This window comes from Chiloscyllium plagiosum, unplaced genomic scaffold (genome assembly GCF_037043375.1).
Source record: "Chiloscyllium plagiosum isolate Xiang-an unplaced genomic scaffold, Cpla_swu_hap1 HiC_scaffold_3, whole genome shotgun sequence".
NCBI lineage: Eukaryota > Metazoa > Chordata > Chondrichthyes > Orectolobiformes > Hemiscylliidae > Chiloscyllium > Chiloscyllium plagiosum.
Window position 1 is genome coordinate 74,096,353 of NW_028270141.1, and position 24,269 is coordinate 74,120,621.

The following is a 24,269-nucleotide window of genomic DNA, read 5'->3' on the forward strand; positions in this document are numbered from 1 at the left end:
GTTTTGGGACAAGCTTGTTACATGGCCTCTGCGTGTAGTATAATTATAATGGGGATATAACTATACCTGCAATGCACAATGACAGTGTGGGCTTCAATAAACCAGAAACTTTTCTTTCCTGTATGTCATTTCCATATATTCATAAGGTAATGTACAGATTTTGTTACTGAACTACTAATTCACAAGCATGGATCAAGAATGCAGAAAATTATAGCTTATACCTCACTTTGGCATATTATAATTTGAGTTCAATTCTTAGAAAAATGAAAAGTAAAGCTGTATCAGAAAAAGTTAGCAAAAAAGTATGTGAAGTTGTTGAAAAAACTTAACTGGTCTTCACATATCCTTTAGAAAAGCAAACTGACCAATATTACTGATTCTATTCCATACCAATATCATGACTCTTAACTGTCTTCTTGAGCGGTTTAGTAATCCATACCAATCCCCACAACCACTTCCTCACAGCAACTAGGAGTGGCCAGTGCCAGTGTTGTTGGTGGTGACTGCTTCCCAAAGATTAATAATTAAAAGACAACTAATTTTCAGTTCTGAAGAAGGATCACTAGACTCGAAATGTTAACTCTCTTTCTCTTTCAGAGATGCTGTCAAACCTGCTGAGTTTCTTCAGCAATTTCTATTATTGTTTGATTTTCATTTTATTGTTACTTAAAGCAACACATCATTCACCATTTTATTAAGATGATAAACCAACATTCACAATATCTATGTTTAATTAAAAAAAATTATGGTAAACATTAATTTATGAAAATTGAATTTGAGAATTTTAATTTCTATATTTATGCAACATTAATACATATGTAATTTTCTTCTTTCTTCACTTGTCAGGCATTAACCACAGAACTACTGATGAAAGGTGCATTAAAGGTAATGCCACCTTCAGAGGTAAGGAGTCAGAGCAGGATGCAATTCACCTTCTGTAAGTTATGACACCTTCAAGTTGTAGCTATGTTAAAGAAAAAAAACTTCTTATGCAAGAAAAAGTATGAAAACATTTTATACATAAAAACTGTAGAAAATATAAAGTATTTTGTTCCAACAGGACTATTGCCAGGATTTTGCATTTGGGCCCAGAACTCAATTTCAGTGTGACAATGCATATTCAAACCCTCCACCATGTTGAAAACAGCAATTGGACAGACCATCCAGATTGGTCAATGAGTAGGTTAAGGTCATGCTTATCATCAATGGACCTTGTCACATCATGAGGGTTATATATATTCTAGGTTAAATAAAATTGACATCAAAATCAGGCAAATCCCATTTTAACAATGCATACAGCTTTCTCAGATGTGTTTTTCTGTCATCAAATAAAATATGCTTAAGCAAGACAGTAACCAAAATGTGTAGAAATTCATTACAGGCCATATTGAGTAGTCTTACTTTGTATCACCAGGCCCTGTCTTCCACTTTACTACTTAATCCTCAACAGGCTGACCAATAGTATGGCGGGGGAATCTTTTCATCTGACAATCTATGGCTGAGGCTGTGTTCGGGTAGGTGTAGGTATAGAGATGTGTTGTGCTCAGAGATCTCCTGAACCATTGGCTGTCTGGTCTGCCACCAAAAGGCTACCTTCAGTCTGTTCCCTGGGCTGCTGAATTCCCAGCGCTATGCAAAAAGAATGGGAGTGGTGGGGGCCTCAAAACTGATCAATGACTTACTTAGCATTTTAATAATCCTAACAAGATACCACTTTACAGGTTGACAACTTTTCCATCTCTGATGCAAACTTCAGGAAATGTTTTTTTTCCTGGGGAGGGGGAGAGTAGTGACGAAAGTGTACAACCAGAAGCAGGAAATTACACACGTACTCAGCTCAGACCCTCACCAATTCCTGTCTCATATCTTTATTTACATTCCACCATATTTACTTTGGCATAAAGTCTCACCAATTGTCATAATTTTAAAAGATACTGTTCTGAACAAATCTGACCATCTCCAACAGTTTATATTTTTTCTCTAGATTTAATATTCTAGATTCAAGAATAATAACATAATTATGGGCTTAGGTGTGCGGAAGTAATCAAATTCAGAAATGTGAGTAGATGAATTAACGTATACAATTAAAATTAGAAGATGATATTAGCACCTTTCTGGTGTCCCTTTAATTGGCTATTAAAGATGCACTGCAGAAATTCATTAAAGGTCCTCAGACAGCATTTCTAATCCCATGATTACTTCCATCTAGAAGGACAAGGGCAATTGATACATGGGAACAACACCACCTTCAAGTTCCCCTCCAAGCCTCTCACCATCCTGACTTGGAAACATATCACCATTCATTCACTATCGTTGGGTCAAAATCCTGGAATTCCCTCCCTAAGGGCATTGTGGGTTGACCCACAGCAGGTGGACTGCAGCAGTCCAAGAAGGCTCTCCATCACCTTCTCAAGGGCAACTAAGAATCATAGAATCCCTACAGTATGAAAGTCCATTGAAGTCCACACCAACCATCTGAAGAGCAGCCCACCCCCAAGTAATCCTGCATTCTCCATGGCTAATGCACATAACCTGCACATCCCTGGAAACTATGGAGCAATTTACCACGACTAATCCACCCATCTTTGGGCCATGAGAAGAAACCCATACAGATACGGGGAGAATGTGCAAACTCCACACAGGCAGTTACCCGAGGCTGAAATTGAACCCAGGTATCTACCGTTTTGAGGAAGCAGTACTAACCACTGAGCCAAGGTGGTCAATTAATGGTGACTAGCCAGTGATACCTGCAACCTACAAATGAATGTTCTTATGAATGTTCTGTACAGTCGCAACATGATGTTCAATTCCTTTGCTCAATGCTCTGACCAATGAAGCAAGTGTGCTAAATGCCTTCTTCTCCACCTGTCAACCCCCTTTTTGAAAGGAAGTTGCACCTGGGAGAGATGCTAGTTAATTGGATTGGCCAGCAGTTCTGTGATACCAGCAGCACCACTGATAGCCATTGCTGGGACTACATGTCGTCCCCAGTGCTGAGGAACTGGTATCTGTGAGAGTGTGAGATCAGGGTTTGTGGCATTGGGTGAGACTCAAAAGAATTCCTTCTTAATTGCTCAACACCAGCCCACACTGCTAACACTACTGTGCTTCCTGTGTGGAATGAGCCTCTTCCTCACCTACAGGTGACATTCTATTAGCTCACCTTTTCATTTTATTGATAATCTCTCTTCACTGATAATTGATGGTCCATGGTGCTTTTTCATCAATATACAGGGCTGGATTTTACACACTCCCACAATATGGTATGTGCTCAGCTCACCTTCTACTCACACCCAAGCCTGATAGGCGTCAAAATCGGCATCCCAGCCACCATCTGTAAATCAGTCATTAACGATCACTTGAGGTTGTGGACAGGTGCAGTGGGTAAACCATTTAAATAAAAAATAAATGGGCGTATCCTTCGACTGAGAGACCTGGATTCAAATCCCACATGCTCCAGAGGTGTGTAATAACATCTCTGACCAAGTTGATGAGAAAAATAGGTAAATACGCTAAATTAGAAAAAGCAGACACAGGGACCCTTTTGTGGCATACTGGAAGTGTCTATAGTAAAAAATAGATGGATTGAAGAGATATACTATCTTTGAAGTTACCCTTGGCTATCGGGGCACCACCACCTACTATTCTTAAAAGACACCATCTTAATATAACAATCCATGCATGGCAGCATAAAAGCACAGATATTTTCCAGGGATACCTCTGCACAATTATACTCAAAACTTGTAACTTTACCTTCAGTTGTTGATTTGTTTTTTTAAAGGCCAATGCTTCTTCCGAATGCCTCTTGTCATCTAACATTTTCCTCTCAACAGCTCGTTTCTCAGCTGCTTCATATTTAGCTTCAATTTTACTAAGTTCCTTTTGAAGGTCGCTTTTTTCTCTTTCTAGTACATGTATCTATTAGTAAAAAATTTAAATATTTTCTAGCCTTTTGGATTATGAGTTTTGGAAAGAAAGAACTACATTTATACTCAGAATTCAATATAAAATATGCAAGTAGTTGAGTTAATACAATGACACCAGCATCAAGGTTGCCAAAATATTTCTCTGTTACTCTGTAAACTCAAAGAATACTGACAGAATCCATAGATTTATGCATGAGTTCACTACAAATACTTGCTAGAGTGGATTTTTTTGCAACAAAATTCTCATGGCCCAGTCATAAACCCTGAGGAGGCCCATAATACTGATAGTCAGTTCAGATGATTTTGCTGCAGACTGAGGCTGTCTCGCTCTCAGTTGGGTTGGCCTTTGGCACCGGGACACAGCTGGGAAGTAGAGATTAATGTCTCAGGGTGCAGATTAGAATGGTCAATAATGGAGGAGAGTGGAAGAGCTTTCTGGGAACTCGATTGGGAAATTGACAGATCAGTATGAGAGTGAAAGTGGAATGGGAGTTGGTGGCAGTGATGGAGAGATTGGAGGTAGGTGAGAGCTGGAAGCAGGTAAGCTGACTCTAAAAGGGAAATAAAAGCCAGTTACCTCCTGTAATTAGCAGTTCTTAACCCCCTTTAGCTATTGGATTTCCTGCTTAGGTCAGAAAACCTGTCCAGCAAGGAATAATGTTGAAAGAGTTGTTAATTCTGAGATATATTATCATAGCTTCATGATAATTTTTAAATGATCAACTCAACTCTTGAAAAATGGGTTGGTTACCTCCTTTACTTAACCTCTGTAAAGTGCAGGGGAAAGTGGATGGTAGGGTGCAAGTTTCAGATTTATTAACATTTTGCAGGCAGTAGTTTATCATGATCAGTAGTTAAGTTGTCTTGATCATTTTCATGGTATCTCCCCAATCCAGAATGGCCCAATACCTCAATTGTAATATTTTTAATAGGCATTATATATTATGCAAATGTGGTGACATTATTCATTGGCCTTTAATTGTCTTTAAGTAGTCCCAACTGGTTAATCGTGATCCTGAGAGTGGTTCAGTGACTGCAGCTCATGGACAAACCTCCCAACCCACAGTCAAACAATACCCAGTTCAGAGCCTTGTCACATTGCCACCTAATATGGTGGCTGTTCCCAAAAGGTGACAGCACAGGGCTGATGCCAATTCTTCAGTCAGTGACTAAGGCTCCCATCACATAGTTTAAGTTTTACACATGGCCTTTGTGGTAGCAACTTACACGGTTTCGGAGATGAATCTTTTCGAGATCCCCTTGCAGAGCCTTCCTCAAACCAAACGCAACACTACTTTCATACAATGTCTCATGAGTTTCAAGAGTCATGAGAAGTTCATTACGAATTCGAAGAAGCAATAATCCACGTTCTGGACAGTTGATGGTGATCTGTCTAATGAGCTCGTCTGTAAAATAATTTAAATCAAATGCAGTTATTACTGCAATATCACAGTCACTACTTTTAGCATTGACCTCCATCAATTTAAAAATAATGATTGATATTTTAACAAAACTTGGAAGTTTAAGTTTTATACAACCTGTTCTACTCAGTAGCAAATTAATTTGATCTGTAGAAGCTCTTTTTGATCTGTCATGCAAGTCATAAGAAGTGATATCTCAATCTGGTTACAACTACGGTACAATTGGGTCAATCCTTGGAACTTTGTTTAGCTGAAAAAAAACCTTTAGGTATGACGACCAGGAATAAGCAGCTATTATTTTCAGAGTCAGACTGATTTACAAATAATAGGTTCCAAATCAGTGGAAATCAACTAATGTATTATGTTCGAAGAAATTATAAAGAATGAAACATGAGCCAATCGATATGTTATAGAATCAAGACGACAACAATTTTGAAATAAGGAAAGAAAATACAACATGAAGCATAACAATATGGTGGTGTATGGTTCCAGAAGAGTACTGCATAAATAGGCCTTTCAGAAAAGGTGAGGAAATGGGCAAAAATTAAAAGGGGAAATGCTCTCTTAAGGTATTTACATTAAGACATTAAGACTGGCTAAACTCAGAACACCACAGTTCTTGATTATGAGACTAACTTACAAGAGTGTGCAAAAGTTTAAGAGAAATACTGGTTTGAAATTGCAGCATCTTCTGTCATATTGTGGAAGGAATAACTTTGATTATTGCTACAAATAAAAAAAAGGCATTTCTATAAATATAATACTTGCCAGAATCTACTTTCTCACAAAACATGTACCAAGGTACATAGTTGGAATCTTCCAAACAGTCATTCTAAGTTCAAAATCACATTTTGAGGGTTAGTAAAATACTGAGGAAAAGCAGGCGAGTGGTGATCCTAATGGGTCGGTGGTTGTCTTTGAAGGGATGGCAACCCCAATGGTTTTTAGTTACCCTAAAATATGATTATCAGTCTTGCAAATAACCAGGGCAGAGTCATATATGGCTTTCCAGCCTGCCATTTAACCCGTTTGTCATGTGATAAAATTCCAAACATGGACTGTAAAAATCAATCGATGATGTTGTGAATTTGTTATTATGGGATTCTGCTGAAATATACTTGAGGGCCAACAAATATTATATAGATTTTTTTTAGGTAATAATAGAAGTTAACTTATTATAGGGAAGAAGCTTTGAGTTTTCAAGTATTCCTGCACGGAATCTCCTGGGTCTCTGATATGGTTAACCATAGAAAACTTACATCACAGTCAGAGGCCTTCAAAACATCATGTTTGCGATAACTAAATAAATGAGCAGCCATTCTGCTTCCACTTTTCAGCACCTGGTCCTTATCTTTCCAGGTTAGAGTTCTTCAGGTTCCTTTTAAATTAATGATTTATTTTAAATGCAGTGAAGTTTGAGTGTCTATGTTGAGATTGGATGAATGTGTTGTTGCTAGTTCATTATCATGAGTCACATATGCAGCTAGTATAATTCAGATTATGCACTGATTACAAATTTGGCAAAACTGGTAATGTAGTGAATCTGATCAAGTTAAAGGCACTCAACACTCCTTGAAGAGAACTTGCACTCTGGTTGCAATCATCACATTAAACTTCTGAAAGAAATAAATCGGATTTCAGGAAGTCCGTGGAAGAAGTGGAAGTTCAGAAGTTCTTGATATATCCAGTCAGTGGACAAAAGGACAGTTCAATTCTCCAGAATGCAGGAAACTCATGAGAAAACACCTTCATTGGTAAGTGCAAAGTGGTCAAGGTACCACACTTAAGCTACTTAATAAAATAAAAGCTTTTGATACTGGTAGTAATGAATTAGCATGGATACAGACTTGGATAGCTAATAGAAGACGGAGACTTGGAACATGGGAGGGCACTTTCATGGGAGGGCACAGACGTTAACCTGTAACCACTAGTGTGCTACAGTGATTGGTGCTGGCTCCAAAATTATTTGCAATATATATTCATGACTCAGATGAAGTTAGTGAATGTATTTTTACAATTTTGCAGATGACACAAAAATAGGTGGGAAAGCAAGCGATAAAAATAACCATAAGACCATAAAACAAAGGAGCAGAAATTAGATCATTCAGCCCAACCAGTCTGCTCCTCCATTCTCCACCCTATTTCTCGCCTTTTTCCTGTAATCCTGGATCCCCTTGCTAATCAAGAACCTATCTATCTCAATCTTAAATAAACACAATGACCTTGCCTCCGCAGCCTCCTGTGGCAGTGAATTCCACCGATTCATCACTTGCTGGCTGAAGAAGTTTCTCCTTATCTCCGTTCTAAAAGGTCTTCCCTTTGCTGTAAGGCTGTGCCTCAGGTCCTAGTCTCCCTTACCAATGGAAACATCTTCCCCATATCCACTCTGTCCAGGCCATTCAGTATTCTGTAAGTTTTCATCCCTCTAAATTCCATCGAGTATAGAGTCCTCATATATTAAGCTTTTCATTCCTGAGATCTTCTTGTGAACCTCCTCTGAACATGCTCCAAGGCCAGTACATCCTTCCTGAGATATAGGACCCAAAACTCCAAATATGGCCCAACCAGAGCATTATACAGTCTCAGAAGTACATCCCTGCTTTTATATTCAAGTCCTCTCAAATAACCCAAAGATTCTGCAGAAGAATATAGGCAGGTTAATTGAGTCGATAAAACTGGCAGAATGCCGAAGCAGAGGGATCTGGGCACCATCATGTGTTAACTTACAAAATACTAGCTAGTAAAAGGAAAGGCGAACGAATGTTAGCCTTTATTTCAAAGGAATGGGGTACCAAAATAGGGAGGTCTTGCTAAAGCTATGTAAGGCACCAGTTAGACCACACCTCAAATATTGTGAAGAATTTTGGGACATTTATCTAAGAAAAGACATAATGGCATTGAAGGCAATCGAGAGAAGTTTCACTAGATTGATCCCAGGTACCAAAGGTTTTTATGGGTGAGGTTGAATAAGTTGGGCCTGTACTCTTTGGAGTTTAGAAGAAGGAGAAGACTTTGTTCAGGCATACAAGACTCTTCGGAAACTTGACAGGGTAGATGCAGAAAGGCCATTTTCCCTTGTGGGCAAGTCGAGGACCAGAGGACATAATCACAGAGTAAGGGCGCAGCCATTTAAGATAGAGATGAGGACGACTTTTTTTTCACCCTCAGAGGGTACTAAATCTTTGGAACTTTTTTTTTACTGCAGAGAATTCTAAAGGTGGGTTGCTAACAATATTCAAGGCTCAGGTGGACATTTTTAAATCAATAAAGGAATCAAAGATTATGGGAAAGTGGGGTTGAGGATTATCAGATCAACCATGATTTCATTGAATAGCAGAGCAAATTCAAAAGGCCAAATGGCTTACTTCTGCTCCTTTCCCTTAAAGTCGTATGAGGTCAATGCCAAAAACTTGGATTTGAGCGCATGGTTTCAATACTGCAAAATGTTCACTGACATCATTGAAATTGTCAAAATAACTGCTTTCATTTGTTCAGTTCACACCTTACTCACCTTCACAATTACTATTTACACACGCCCCTCCCCGATTCTTTTTACTTTCTTATATCAGTGCACCACAAATTAGTGAATTCCCTTCCCATCAGATTCACAACTACCACTGTTACAACCATCAGTACTCCACATCTCATTTTAAACATTATGCATGCCATGGTAAAATCGTTGGTATTCACTTTTTAAACAACTTAAGACTGTCACTAACACGTCCACCTCATTCTTATAAAAGAATGTCACAGATAACCTGCATCAAAGGCTGCCACTGTAGATAAAATTAACAGCTTCAACACACCTCCCTGAGAAAGCAAACATATAGGCGATGTTTATGACCAGGATGAGTAGTGACATTGCAACAGATCAAAACCCTGAAGTACCTATAGGTGTACGGAACTTTCAATTACATCATTTAAAAAGGACATATCATTCTAACACCACAGTGTGAAGGGTAGTTCCTGGCTTGCAACATCTAAAGTGAAGTGCTGTACAGCTGGGCTTTAAATATGCACCAGTAGCATGGACAATGGAAGGTGTCACCAGAGCAGCACAATTTCACGATGAAGGTCCCTGAAAGTCCAGTTCCATAATTAGTAAGAAGATAAGCAGAAGATAGTATGAGAAAAATCACGATACGTCTTAATGGAATGGAAGCCATGAATCTCATTCAACTTAATACTGAAAATGGGAACACACCTCCTATAATGTTTGAATAGATGCATCACTCACCAAGACATTGTCCATATAATTCCCGACGAACAGGGCAAATTCCTGTCATCCGAGCTTGCCTTTGTTGCAGTTTCCGATCCAATTGATCCTGCAAATTTATCACGTCTGTTCGTGTGGCTGGGGCGGTAGATATATATTGAATCCACATATTCCCATCCTCCATCCATTGTCTGAATAAAGAAGAAACAAGAAAACTATAACTATCCCATGTTGCCCTCACTATAATGTTTTCCCTGCAATGTATTCTATTGATTGTCTGAAAATATCCCTGTACATACCCTAAAGATGTAGACAGTTTTATAATATTGAAACCTTTCTAGCCTTTGAACCAACATTAGCATTTCTCCAGTAACTTTCACAATGGAACACTAAATATCAGCCACCTTTGGAAGGCAATGCAATAAGGCAATTGTTCTCATGGCACAAACTATTCTTTGCACCATAGAATATGGTTCTTCAGCAGCTTAAGTTTTAAAAAGTGTAACTTTGCATCAGTAGCATTTAATGCCTTCAGTATTGAAAATACTGAAAGTTTTGGAACCAGGGAAAGAAAGAACATATTGAATTAAATAGAAATTATGGGAACAACATGCCACAGCATTTTCCCATTGAAGCAGTTGAGAAAGGCTCCAAGGAGTCAACGTTTCAAGCTCATTTATTATAACCAGATGAGAAAGGGTAAACCAGGTTCCATTTCTTCAGCCATCTCAGCCGATCACTACAAATGTTTTAGCAGAAGGCTATAACTCATTTCAATTAAAATGTTGCTAACTATTTCTGCTGTATGCATCAAGTATACAATTTTCATGCAGACGCTTGGGCTATCACACATGCACGCACACAAATACAATGTCCAGTACAAATAAAGACAAAATAACACACAGTTTTAAGTTCTTTCGGAATCCTTAAGGCTCAAGATTTTAACCTGTGACCATGGTGGATTATTTGGATTCTTGGATGCAGTTAGCAATCATGAATATTGCAGTTTTGTTTTAAATCCTCCATTCCCTAGTGCTTATTTTTCAGCCAGTGTTGTTAACCTGGCACCTTTCTTCTTGGGAGTGAAGGAATCAGCTTTCTCAGTCCATGTTTATTTCAACATTCCATCCTTTGATTTACCAAGAACGTCCTTGAAATGGAAGCTATTTGTACATTTAGTACTTGTGGAGGTTATTGTTGCGGCTGGTAACTACAGCAGATGTTTCATTCCCAATAAATGAAGATCATCATAATGAAGAAGGTTCTCATAATGGGAAACATAGACCTTTTCACTCTTCCATTGTAGGCCTGATTGGTGTGGTTCATTGCCTTTGGAGAAACGTTAATTTCAGCTAAGACTATCTTTGATCTTAATCATGTTGGTTTCATGAAACCTGATCAACCCCTGTGTGGGTCAGGTGGTTCCTGTGAGTATTTGTTCCATTTTTAAAGTATTTCCATCCATGAAAATCCTTGGTATCAAGCAGGCCAATAGAATTCAAGGATCGTTCATTTGTATTTCAAACCATCCCAGAAAAAATGATTATTGAAAGATTTAGTGTTCAATTGCTTTGAAACAGTTTTCTACTAAATTAAGATTTATATGGTCGTTTTCTTCATGCATAGTTTTTAACACCATTTTTAGTGCATATCTTGGAAACTGATGCAGATTTAATCATTCCTGTGATATTTCAAAACATTGAATCCTTTCCTTTTGCCACCCAAATATCATCTATTGGGATTCTGGTAACATCAAGCACGTGATTCTAACGCCCAATAGCTTTTGTTTGTGATTGCTTCGAGGAGTTATGAAACAAAGATAAAATTATCCTGAGCAAACAGCTAACTGTGCAGACAGACCTTTTGCCTTTTTAATTCTTTCATTGGGTATGGGCTTTGCTGGCAAAGCCAGTATTTGTTGCTGATCCCTAATTGCCCTTAAACTGAGTGGCTTGTTAGGCCTTTTCAGAGAGAAGAGTCAGCCATGATAATGGAATCCCAGCCTTTTCTGAACATGGAAGGGCTTGAATTGAAATTCAGCACCGTATTGTCAGATGTTATGACCCAGCCAATGTTATCACTGGACAAGTCAGATTCCAGACTAAAACTTGGCTTAACAGATCTTTTTTTTTATTTAATATTGTGGTTTTTCACTGAAACATGTGAACACAATCTTGCAGCTTTAGTTTTAACAAAAAGTTATAATTAATTACACAAGAGAAAAAGTAAACTAGCACAAAACAAGCAATTTACATTTCACACAATTTAAAAGATTTCAAAATGCACAGTAAAAATAAAATTCAACCAAATCTAATACCAATGCACCTAATATGAATGCCATTACTTTACAGTACTAAAATAATAGAAAGAGTACCCTTCTCTATCACATTTTTGTGCTCAACTTTATTGTTTATTTTAATTCCTTGTGTCAAGAATTTTATTACCCTTTCCTTGATACACAATAGAACTTACATTTTCTTTGCTTCAAATAACCCCTTCAGGTTTCTAACCAAACACTTTAGATTAGATTACATTAGATTACTTACAGTGTGGAAACAGGCCCTTCAGCCCAACAAGTCCACACCGACCCACCGAAGCGCAACCCACCCATTCCCCTACATTTACCCCTTTACCTAACACTACGGGCAATTTAGCATGGCTAATTCACCTGACCTGCACATCTTTGGACCGTGGGAGGAAACCGGAGCACCCGGAGGAAACCCACGCAGACACGGGGAGAATGTGCAAACTCCACACAGTCAGTCGCCTGAGTCGGGAATTGAACCCGAGTCTCTGGCACTGTGAGGCAGCAGTGCTAACCACTGTGCCACCGTGCCGCCCACTTGTGCCACAGTGCCGCCCACTTCTAGTAAAGATTTTTCAAACTAAACCCTTATACTGAGGTAACCTATTTCCTAACTGTTCTGAACTAATTCCTTTCTCTAGGAGAAACTGTTCTCACATCTGACCCCAGGTCATCTGTGAGCTGAAAACTAAAATGTTCCAAATTGATGGTCCATCCTCTAGGAAAATTCATTTCTTCCATCTTCTAAATAAACTAAAAGCAAGCTAATGTCTTTCAAAGTTTGCTGTTGGATTGTAAAACCATTACAATAAGAACAAATTAACATTGTCACTCCAGGAGATGCCTAGTTACCTGATGCCTGAGACTTATTGCTTTAAAATAATGTGTCAAGAAAACCCACCATTTCCCCACATTCTCCTAATGAAGAAGGAAGTCCCAGTAGGAAGGCTCAATGTACTTAGTTATTGTTATTGAGGAGGGGTGGGAGGGACTTCCTTCCTGGAAATGCATAGAGTAATTGATTCAGGAATCTTGCATCTGGACATGAAATGCCACTACTCTGACACAAGTTGTTCCAGTACAAATACTGGCATCTACCCAACAATGTGAAAAATTGCCTAGATATGTCCTATACTTGAAAAGCAGGACAAATCAAATCCGGCCAAATGGTCAACTCTCAATCAAAGTGATAGAAAGGGTAATTAACAGTGCTATCCAGCTGCATTTGCAAAGGAGTATACTGCAGTCTGAGGCTCAGTTTGGATTCCATCAGGGCGACTCAGCTCCTTGGCCTCCAAATGTGATCAAAACAACTGAACTCCGGAGGTAAGATGAGAGTGACTGCTCTTGACATCAAGACAGTATTGGAACATAGGAATATAGGAACAGGAGTCGGCCATTCAGCCCATCAAACCTGTCCATCCATTCAATACGATCATGGCTGATCAAACACTTCAATGCCTTTTACCTACTCATTCTCGTAGCCTTATATGACACTGGTATGCAGAAATCTATTTGTCTCTACTTTAAACACACTCAAGGACTGAGCCTGTACACAATTTTAATTCTGGTTTCAGACTCCCTTAACCAGGGGAAACAACTTACTGAATCGCCATCTCTATCCCTTTCAGTATTTTGTAATTTTTGATGTGATTGCCTCATTCTTTAAAATGAAAAGAATAGAGGCTCACTTTGTCCATTCTGTCTTCCTTGGAAAAAAAATTAACCAAGCACGTTATCAAGGAGCACTAGCGAAACTAGAGTCAATGGGGATCCTGAAAACCTCTCCAATTTTGGGTCATACCTGGCAAAAAGATGGCAATGTTTATTGGAGGTCAGTCATCTCAGCTCCAAACATCTTTGCAACAGTTCCTCACTGTAGTATCCTAGGCCCATCTTCAGCTGCTTCAAATGTCCTCCCCTCCATCATAAAGGTCAAAAGTGGGGATGTTCCCTGATGACTGAGCAATGTGCAGCACCATTCATGCCACCTTAGATAATGAAGCAGTTCAGGTCTACATACAAGAAGATCTGAACACTGAGTCTTGGGTTAAGTGAAATGTAGTACTTAAATCACATAAGTGCTAGGCAAGGCCCAATTCCACATAAATCAGAAGGAACGGGAGTCAGGATGTGACTGAAAATATGAAAACTGTTTCCAATGTTCAATCGGTTTGAGGCTGCTGCAAGTGGGAAAGAAATGAGCAAAACAACCCTGCATGTTCTTCACTGTAGTGAGTGTATTAAGGCATCAAATATCAAACATAAGGCTATCTTTTACTGGAAAGTGGCCAGACTGGGTAAAAATTGAACTAGATTACATTAGATTACTTACAGTGTGGAAACAGGCCCTTCAGCCCAACAAGTCCACACCGCCCTGCCGAAGCGCAACCCACCCATAACCCTACATTTACCCCTTTACCTAACACTACGGGCAATTTAGCATGGCCAATTCACCTGACCTGCACATCTTTGGACCGTGGGAGGAAACCGGAGCACCCGGAGGAAACCCACGCAGACACGGGGAGAACGTGCAAACTCCATACAGTCAGTCGCCTGAGGTGGGAATTGAACCCGGGTCTCTGGCACTGTGAGGCAGCAGTGCTAACCACTGTGCCACCGTGCCGCCCACAAACTATTTACTATCAAGCTGAATGAATGGTCATCCTTTCAGGCACAGTCACACTGGTCACTCCCATGAACAGTCTTATGTTCAGGTCAGTGTTCATACTGCACAAAATATAATTATACCAAAGCATATGAACAACAGAAGCTGCTTGCAATCACTCTGGATATTGTCTTTTCCAGTAATCCTCTTGTATTTCTCCAATCTCTCCAAAAAGAAATTGAAAAACAAATCCAGATGAGAACTGCTTATGGAGAGGAAGTGAATGTAGAGTCATAGTCAAAGCCGATTCCATTTACACCAGTCAATTCCACTTACCTCCTTGAAAAATGAGCCAAAATATGAAGCAAAGGCCTCATCCCTTTCTGATTTATTTGTTTAGATCAGGGATGATGCTGCCGTGGGCAGCCGTTGATATAATATTTTAATGATGCTCCTAATGAACAAGGAGAAAGTGAGGTCTGCAGATGCTGGAGATCAGAGCTGAAAATGTGTTGCTGGAAAAGCGCAGCAAGTCAGGCAGCATCCAGGGAACAGGAGAATCGACGTTTCGGGCATAAGCCCTTCTTCAGGAATGATTCCTGAAGAAGGGCTTATGCCCGAAACGTCGATTCTCCTGTTCCCTGGATGCTGCCTGACCTGCTGCGCTTTTCCAGCAACACATTTTCAGCTCCTAATGAACAAGATAAACTTAATGGGAAAAAAATAGGCTCCAAACATTACCATCATAGCTGTCAGTCACTTAAAACTTGAGAGGCATCTGAGATGTTTTAAGAGTACTCAGCCAGGCCAATCCTAGAGGCACATGTCTTTGGCAGAGAGGATGGGAGGTTCTTGAGCTAGAGTTCTGCTTGTTCTCTTTCTATTTTTGACACTTCTCTTGTATTAATATAATGACTGGGTTATGGGTGCCTTTAGGAATGAGGACGGGAAACCATGCGAGTGAACACTCATGAACATGTATTGACTGTTTACAGTAGTTACTGAGACTCCATGAGAATCTTCTTCCCCTATGTTCTATGTACATGTAATTTTAAATCATCTGATATTACTAACAATGAATTCTTCCTATTAGTATGATAGTTACTAAACCATTATGCTAAAAGTTTTGTCTATGTTTTGGCTTATGAGATGAAGCCCTGTTATATTTTATTCATTCACTCATGGGACATGGGTGTCACCGTCTGGGCCATCTCTAGTTGCCCTTGAGAAGGTGGTGAGCTACCTTCTTGATTTGCTGCAGTCCATGTGCTATAGATAGACCACAATGCCATTAAGGAGAGAGTTCCAGGACTTTTGTCCAGCAATACTGAAGGAACAGAAATATATTTTCAAGTTAGGATGGTGAATGGCTCGGAGGGGAACCTGCAAATGCTGTTGTTCCCATATAACTTCTTCCTTTGTCCTTGTACATGGCAGTGGTTGTAGGTTTGGAAGTGCTAGCCAAGGAGTTCTGGTGAATTTCTGCAGTGTATCTTGTAGATAGTAGAGAGTATTGCTGAGTATTATTAGTGGAGGAAGTGAATGTTTGTGGATGTGGTGCCAGTCAAGCAAATGGAGTCAAGTTTCTTGAGTATTGCTAGAGTTGCATTCATCCATGAAAAGAGAGTATTTCATCACACTCCTGGCTTGTGCCTTGTTGGATGTTGGACAGCCTTTGGAAACCATGATGTGGATGAGCCAATGTTGGACTGGGGTGGACAAAGTTAAAAATCACACAACATCATAGTTCAACAGGTTTATTTAGAAGCACTAACTTTCGGAGCGATGCTCTTCATCAGGTAGTTGTGGAACAGGACCCTAAGGCACAGGATTTATAGCAAAAAATTACAGTGTCATGCAACTGAAATGATAGATTGAACAAACCTAGATTGTTGTTAAGTCTTTCATCTTTTAGAGTGTGTTTCAAGTTTCGGTTCATTAATATGTAAATCCCAGAACTTCTTTTAAGTCACATTCTTGAGATAACAAGGTTTTATAAAAGCTGACATCTCAGCTCAAACAATGCATTAAAGGTGGGAGGTTAGAGTCTCTCTGTATCCCAGTCTTGAGTCAGACTGGTTCTATTTCCAAAGTGGAATTTACAAAATATTACATGGATTGACTGCCTGCATTGACTGCCTGTGGATTGTGCATTTTTTGAGCAAAGTAGAATGTATCTGCAAATATAATTCTGCAAATACAAATTCACCCCATAGACTTATATGTGTGTGCGTATGCATGAGACAGAGAGAGTGAATGCGTGTGAGTGTGAGTACACGTGAGAGAGTGTGTATTTGCGTGTGTGCAAGCTTGGTAAAGTGTATGTGTGAGTGTGATGGAGTATAAGCCTGTGAGAGGGTGTGTGCATGAGTGTGAGTGTGGGGAGAGGGTATATATGTGTGCATGAGAGAGGATCTGCTTGAGTGTGTGAGTATGTAAGAGTGTGTGTATGTGATAAAACAACATGATAGACTTTGTATACTTATGAGGATCTCTGTTGCACAAACATTGTTTTGAAAGGCTTGACTTGCATAGTTGATTCTCAACTTCAGCTATCTTTCTCAAAGGTCACCATTATAATGGTAGGCATTTTCTTCAATGAGATCCAAAGCCTCTCCATCAACAAAATGCCAGAGATGTAGATGCATGTCCAGGAGAGGGCTTGTGGAGAATTGTTCTCACTGATGTTGAGTGAGAGACCGACTCCTTTGTATGCAGAGTTGAAGCAGTATTAAACAGAGTTAAGGACAGATAATGGCACAAGATCATAAGTAGAATAGAAGCAAGAGGTCATACGACCCTAGAGCCTGCCTTTCCAATCATTAAGATCATACCTCTACCTTTACTCTGCTTCACTGCCTAACCTACATATCCCTTAATTCCCTTAGCATCCAAAATCTAACAAACTCTGTCTTGAGTATGCTGAACCCATCATTCAAAGCCCCTAGAGTACAGTGTGTCAAGGATTCACTTCATCTACATTCAATACAGCTAGTCTGTTATACTGGGAAATGACTCCTAGTTGTAGCATCTGCAGCCAGGGGAAATATCTTCCTCGTATTGTCCTTGTCAATCCTTCTAAGAAGTTTAAGTTTTTCAAAGAGATCACCTGCTCATTTTTAAAAATTTACTGTTAAGTTAAACACGTAGAATCTACTGGAAGGATAAGAGTTAGTTTGACTAAGAGCTGATACTGGAGTTTGTTTTGTTTTAAAGGATGTTGTGCAAGAGTTGGACAGCAGAAGGTGGGCTACATAAAAGACAGGAAACTACAAGAAGAAGGAACATATCCTTGTAGTGTAGGAGGGAATAACGAAGCTATTCTGTTGTCATTAAGACAAAGTATAACATACTCATTATTCTTAAATTATACAGAAAATAATTTGTATGAAATAAAGAATGATTCTGACAAGTCCTACCTAAATCTTGCCTTACAATGCTAACCTAGAGATAGCTGCACAGTTATAGGACAATCATTTTATTCAGACATTTTTCATCTGCAATACTATGGAGATCAACTACAAATATTAAAAGTTATTGTCCAAGTTGTTTATTTTATAGTTTGACTGCACCCAAGAATACCATAAATATGAGATTGAAAAATGAAGAAAAGAGATTTTTGAGAAGATTTGTAGCTCAGGTTGATGATAAGTCTGTAAGTTTGCTCGCTGAGCTTGAAGATTTGATTTCAGATGTTTCGTCACCATACTGGCTTCGCCAGAGACGCTCACTGGTGATGTTACCCAGTATGGTGACGAAACATCTGAAAACAAACCTTCAAGCTCAGTGAGCTAACTTACAGACTTAATGAAGAAAAGCCCTCAAATCCACTTACCTTGGAGGTAATATTGCATTTAAAATGCATTCTATTGACTGTTTACTGTGTTCTTCTGATCCTTTAGTTGCTCCAAGAGTACATTTTTTAGGGCTTATTTTATGGTCCTGGGTAAACAAAACAGTTGAATAAATTATCAACAAGTAGAAAGGTCATTCTTCAAATTGATTATTTTATATTTTTGATAAACATTCAAGCTAATATATTACGTTTCTTCCTGTGTGATTTCCCACTTTCAGTCTCATAAACCAGAGTCTGATCCAGAAAATCTCTTTCTATTCTGCTCATTAATACGTCCACTTTAAATTCAGAAAACTAGAGTATAAATCTCTGGTGGTTACATTGATAGCCCCTTAAAATGATCATGAGCTCATGCTCGTAACGTTGATTCTGCTGCTCCGTGGATGCTGCCTGACCGGCTGTGCTTTTCCAGCACCACACTCTTCGACTCTGATCTCCAGCATCTGCAGTCCTCACTTTCTCCGATGAGAATTGTGCTGCCTGACCACCCCGTCCTATTTCATGTGTATGATCGAGTTACAAGAACTGTACTGTTTTTCTCATCACTCACTGCCCCACGGGTCACAACTAAAAGGTACAGGTAGTTCTCCTATAACACACTTTTATGAAACACGATTTTTCTGTAACATGATTTTTGAATTGCTGATCTTTTTTTAATAAAGCGAATTCCCGTTCTCTGTTACGCGATTCTCATCCCTGGTATCAAGAGTCGTGTGCGCGGAGGACTGGACTCCAATTGGCATTACATAATCACTCGGCTTGTGCACTTTCTCATGAAATGTTTTGTGAACGGTATTGTGTAATTTTTATGCTGGTGGACTTGGAAAAGCATTGTGAAAATGTCTCTACAGCCTGAGGACAAGAAGCTGGGAGTAATCTCTTAATTAAAAAACTTAGAGTTGAGATAAGAGTGAAATTTCACTGGATTTGATGAACAGTAAAAGGACAATGTTAAGGAGTAGTTTGAAACTTGATTTGTTGTTTGTATTAAGAGATTTATTTTCCTATTTTTGTTTAAAGATATGTTTAGATGTTAATATCTGCAGATTCTTGTGAATGTTTCAGTGACTAATCACTATGATAACCAACTGCAAAGAAAATACCAATACAGGGGCTTGGACACGGTCAGTCAAATGCTCAGATGGTCAGAGTCAGGAAATTCTGCTCATAGTGGGTGAGGGGGATGGTATATTGTTACTTTTGGTCCATGTGTGGAGATGTCCTGAGGGGCTGAATAGTCTGTGCAGAAGAGATTCAGGGTGAGTCAGGGTCAGATGTTAGTGAGGATGAGTAGGGAAGATGTTGCAAGAAATGGTGGGTACAGTACAGAGATAGAATGAGTGAGGTATCAGCAAGAAGATGGTGGCACTTTCACAGGGAGAGTGGAGAAGGTCATTGATCTTCTTCCTACATTCTGTGCATTCCTTCAGATGGTTGAGACTGCACTGGCCTGGATGATAACTCTGGTCCAGGTTGGTGTGGTTCCAGTAGATCGGTGTCCTCTGGTGGCATGGGAGAAAAGGACATCCTACCTTTGCATCACCCCATCCCCATCAGCAGCATCTCCATGTCCCTGCCCACAAAGAGAGGCACCAATTTTCCATTTTCTCCCACATCCAGGTTGAATATCAGGAACCATGCAGGGGAGCTCTGGTCTGACAGCTCTTGGCTGGGTGTGCAATGTCTTTTTACAGATGGTGCTGCACCACAGATGTTCATCAATTCTGGGATATCCAGGAAGTGGTGAGTTGTTTTAGAAATGGCACATAGTACAATGGCGCTAGAATGTGTGGGAGGAGCACCAAAGGGTGGGGTAGATAATAAAGCAGATGGGTTTTGTAAATTAGGTGCTAGACATCCCCAAGCACCACAATGTGAAACCCTCTGAAAACTTTGACAAAACTGACACTTAGTGAAAGAAATTAAGATTCAGCCCTTGATCTACCAAGGCAGGTTTCATTCTGGGATCTGACTTGTGCAGTGTTACCCTTGGATGGAATCAAAAGACTGGCTAGAATATAGTGCAGCCAACAGCTATAGATACCAATTGAGAGCAATCAGTTGAAGTTTCTGATGAATTGCACTAAACAGTACCATACAACAGTTACAACAGGTCAAACTTTATTTAGAATGTGCTATCATTTGTGTCAGGTAAAAACAAGGACTGCAGATGCTGGAAACCAGAATCTAGATTAGAGTGGTGCTGGAAAAGCACAGCACGTCAGGCAGCATCCAATAAATAGGAAAATCGACGTTTCAGGCAAAAGCCCTTCATCTATTCCTGACGAAGGGCTTTTGCCCGAAACGTTGATTTTCCTGCTCCTCGGATGCTGCCTGACCTGCTGTGCTTTTCCAGCACCACTCTATTGTGTTAGGCTACTACCATTTTTGTTTCAATCTTTACTGGTACTTTTGGTGATTTGTCCCAACCCTGTTTTTCCCATATGCCCATTATTTGTATTGCATGATTTTCTATAACACAGCATCGCAGAGGACCACAATTGCGGCGTTATTTGAGAACTATCTGTAATTGTTTTACCTGGTTTTTAATAATGGCCAATCATATGTCTCCTCTGTATTTGACTTAAAAGAAAAAGGTCCATCTTCCATGTTTTCTTGATAAACATAAAATTACTCATTATAAAGAAGACATATTCAATGAAAATGCAAAATTGGTCAACCTATTTAGTTTGCAAACATTCAGGAAAAATGATTAAAAAACACTTTTGGCCAATAGATCTTAGTCACTGGGTGAAAAATAAAGGATAAAGTGTAGAATGTTCAGACATCTCTTGGTCTGCCATTCTGGTGCACAAGAACAAACATTGCCAAATGCAAGGAGATGTCTCTGCGGACTTTGCCAACACATTTTGCTTAGGAAATATTAGACATAGAACATTACAGCGCAATAAAGGCCCTCGATGTTGCACCAACCTGTGGAACCAATCTGAAGCCCATCTAACCTACACTATTCCATTCTTGTCCATATGCCTATCCAATGACCATTTAAATTCCCTTAATGTTGGCGAGCCTGCTACTGTTGCAGCCAGTGCGTTCCAAGCCCCTTTAACACTCCATTGAATCAAGGATTCTTCCAGACACATCACAGGAGGACAATCAGGGTTCAGAACAGATACTACACTGGACCCACCACAAGAGGTTCCCTCATAAATAGATGGGTTGGATTGGGATGTTCATTCTTGCTCCAGGCTAGCCAAAAACTAGAAAATCCAAATAGACACAATCTCCAAAGCAAAGCTGTAATGTGACAATCATAAACCCGAGTAAGGGATCTGCAGTAAACAAAAATTTATCACAAGACACAGGACTTTCAAGAAATCTCTTTTCTAAAAGAAGGTTTCTCTTTAAGAAAAAACAAGTATCGTAAGGACAAGCCAGGGACCTATAGACCAGTGAGCCTGACATCGGTGGTGGGCAAGTTGTTGGAGGGAATCCTGAGGGTCAGGATGTACATGTATTTGGAAAGGCAAGGACTGATTAGGGATAGTCAATATGGCTTTGTGTTTGGGAAATCATGTCTCATGAGCTTGAGTTTTTTTGAAGAAGTAACAAAGAGAATTGATGAGAGCAGAGCGGTAGACGTGACCTATATGGACTTCAGTAAGGTGTTCGACAAGGTTCCCCATGGGAGACTGATTAGCAAGGTTAGATCTCATGGAATACAGGGAGAACTAGCCATTTGGATACAGAACTGGCTCAAAGGTAGAAGACAGAGGGTGATGATGGAGGGTTGTTTTTCAGACTAGAGGCTTGTGACCAGTGGAGTGCCACAAGAATTTGGTGCTGGGTTCACTACTTTTCATCTTTTATATAAATGATTTGGATGTGAGCATAAGAGGTATAGTACGTAAGTTTGCAGATGGCACCTAAATTCGAGATGTAGTGGACAGCAAAGAAGATTACCTTAAATTACAATGGAATCTTGATCAGATGGTCTCATGGGCTGAGGAGTGGCAGATGGAGCTTAATTTAGATAAAAATGAGATGCTGCATTTTGGGAAAGCAAATCTTAGCAGGACTTGTACACTTAATGGTAAGGTCCTGGGGAGCGTTGCTGAACAAAAAGACCTTAGAGTGCAGGTTCATAGCTCCTTGAAAGTGAAGTTGCAAGTGGATAGAATAATGAAGAAGGCGTTTGGTATGCTTTCCTTTATTGGTTAGAGTATTGAGTACAGGAGTTGGGAGGTCATGTTGCGGCTGTACAGGACATTGGTTAGGCCACTTTTGGAATATTGCGTGCAGTTCTGGTCTCCTTCCTATCAGAAGAATGTTGTAAAACTTGAAAGGGTTCAGGAAAAATCTACAAACATGTTACTGAGATTGGAGCATTTGAGCTATAGGGAGAAGTTGAATAGGCTGGGGTTGTTTTCCCTGTAGTGTTGAGGCTGAGGGGTGACTTTATAGAGGTTTATAAAATCATGAGGATAGGATAAATAGTCAAAGTCTTGTCCCTGGGGTGGGGGTGTCCAGAACAAGAAGGCTTAGGGTGAGAGGAGAAGATATAAAAGAGACCTAAGGAGCAACATTTTCACGCAGAGGGTGGTACGTGTATGGAATGAGCTGCCAGTTGAAGTGGTGGAGGCTAGTACAATTACAACATTTAAAAGGCACCTGGTTGGGTATGAGAATAGGAAAGGTTTGGAGGGATATGGGCCGGATGCAGGCAGGTGGGCCTAGATTAGGTTGGGATATCTGGTCAGCATGGATGAGTTGGACCGAAGGGTCTGTTTCCTGTTTCCATCTCTATGACTCTATTCCTTTGGATATCCATAACTTACAGTCCAAAATTCTCTACGTAGCAGATTTCAATCCTACTATTCACATTCCCTTACAGTTTGTACTCAATGGCAGGTATTAAATCATGACTAGAGGCCTGTGATCAGCAGTATGCCGCAAGGATTAATGACAAACATCTTAAATCCAGCACCAAGCTCATGGTCTACAAGCAGCAGTGTTACCTGCCCTTCTGGAATGTGTGCATCATAGTCATGAACAATGTACTGCAGATGCCTCAAAACCCATGAAAAAAAGCATCAGCAATGCCTCCACAAAATCCTGGAAATCTAATGACAGGAAAGGAACTCTAATATCAGTGTCCTTTCACTCAGGCCAACATCTTCACTACCGAGGCACTGGATACACTCAGTCAGCTGCATTGGTTGGGCCACATCATCCATATGATTGGTGCAAGTCTACCAAAACACATTCTCTATGCGAGGCTTCATCACAGCATGCAGTTATCAAAAGAGAAGAGGAAGGGCTTCAAGGATGTGCTCATTGAAGAAATGCAACATCCCACTGACTTGTGGAATCTCTAGCTGTGTGTCATGATTGTTAGGAGGTCAGCCAGGTGGGTATCATACAATATGAGTTCCCCGATTGGGGCTGTTAATTCAGTCCAATCAAAGCTCTGGCTGACAGATACAAAGAGGAGTATCAGATATCATGTTCATTCTGAGGGCTGGCTCTGAGGGAGCTGGACCAGTGTCAAAGACTTTCCGTGTATAAATACATCTGAGAATGGAATACAATCATAGAATCCCTACAGTATGGAAGCACACCATTTGGCCCATCAAGTAATACCAACCTTTGAATGACCATCCCACCCAGACCCACACCCCTACCCTGTCCCTGTTACCCTGCATTTCCCATCACCTAGACTGCACATCCCTAGACACTATGGGCAATTTAGCATGGTCAGTGCACCTCACCAGCACACTTTGGATTGTGGGAGGAAACTGGAGCACCTAGAGGAAACCCACACAGAGAAGGGGAGAATGAGCAAACTCCATACAGACAGTAGCCTGAGACTGGAGCTGAACACAGGTCCCCACCCCAATCGGTAGCAGTGCTAACTACCAAGCCACCGTGTTATCCATTTATCATTTGTGTGGATTAAACCTGATCTGTCATTTC

The 24,269-nt window shown here is 40.0% G+C and overlaps 1 protein-coding gene across 1 annotated transcript in view; it reads right to left on the reverse strand.

Annotated features, from left to right (window-relative positions):
- Nucleotides 1-837: 837 nt before the first annotated feature.
- The window catches only part of LOC122548648 (axonemal dynein light intermediate polypeptide 1-like), a 49,471-nt gene continuing 26,039 nt past the window's right edge, over nucleotides 838-24,269 (reverse strand). Inside the window, exons 3-7 of the mRNA XM_087976633.1 lie at nucleotides 18,312-18,418; nucleotides 9,585-9,754; nucleotides 5,154-5,332; nucleotides 3,754-3,918; nucleotides 838-964 (exon numbers count right to left, since the gene is read on the reverse strand). Of these exons, the coding sequence (XP_087832759.1) occupies nucleotides 929-964; nucleotides 3,754-3,918; nucleotides 5,154-5,332; nucleotides 9,585-9,754; nucleotides 18,312-18,418 (657 nt within the window). The 3' untranslated portion in view covers nucleotides 838-928. The remainder of the gene's footprint in view (nucleotides 965-3,753; nucleotides 3,919-5,153; nucleotides 5,333-9,584; nucleotides 9,755-18,311; nucleotides 18,419-24,269) is intronic.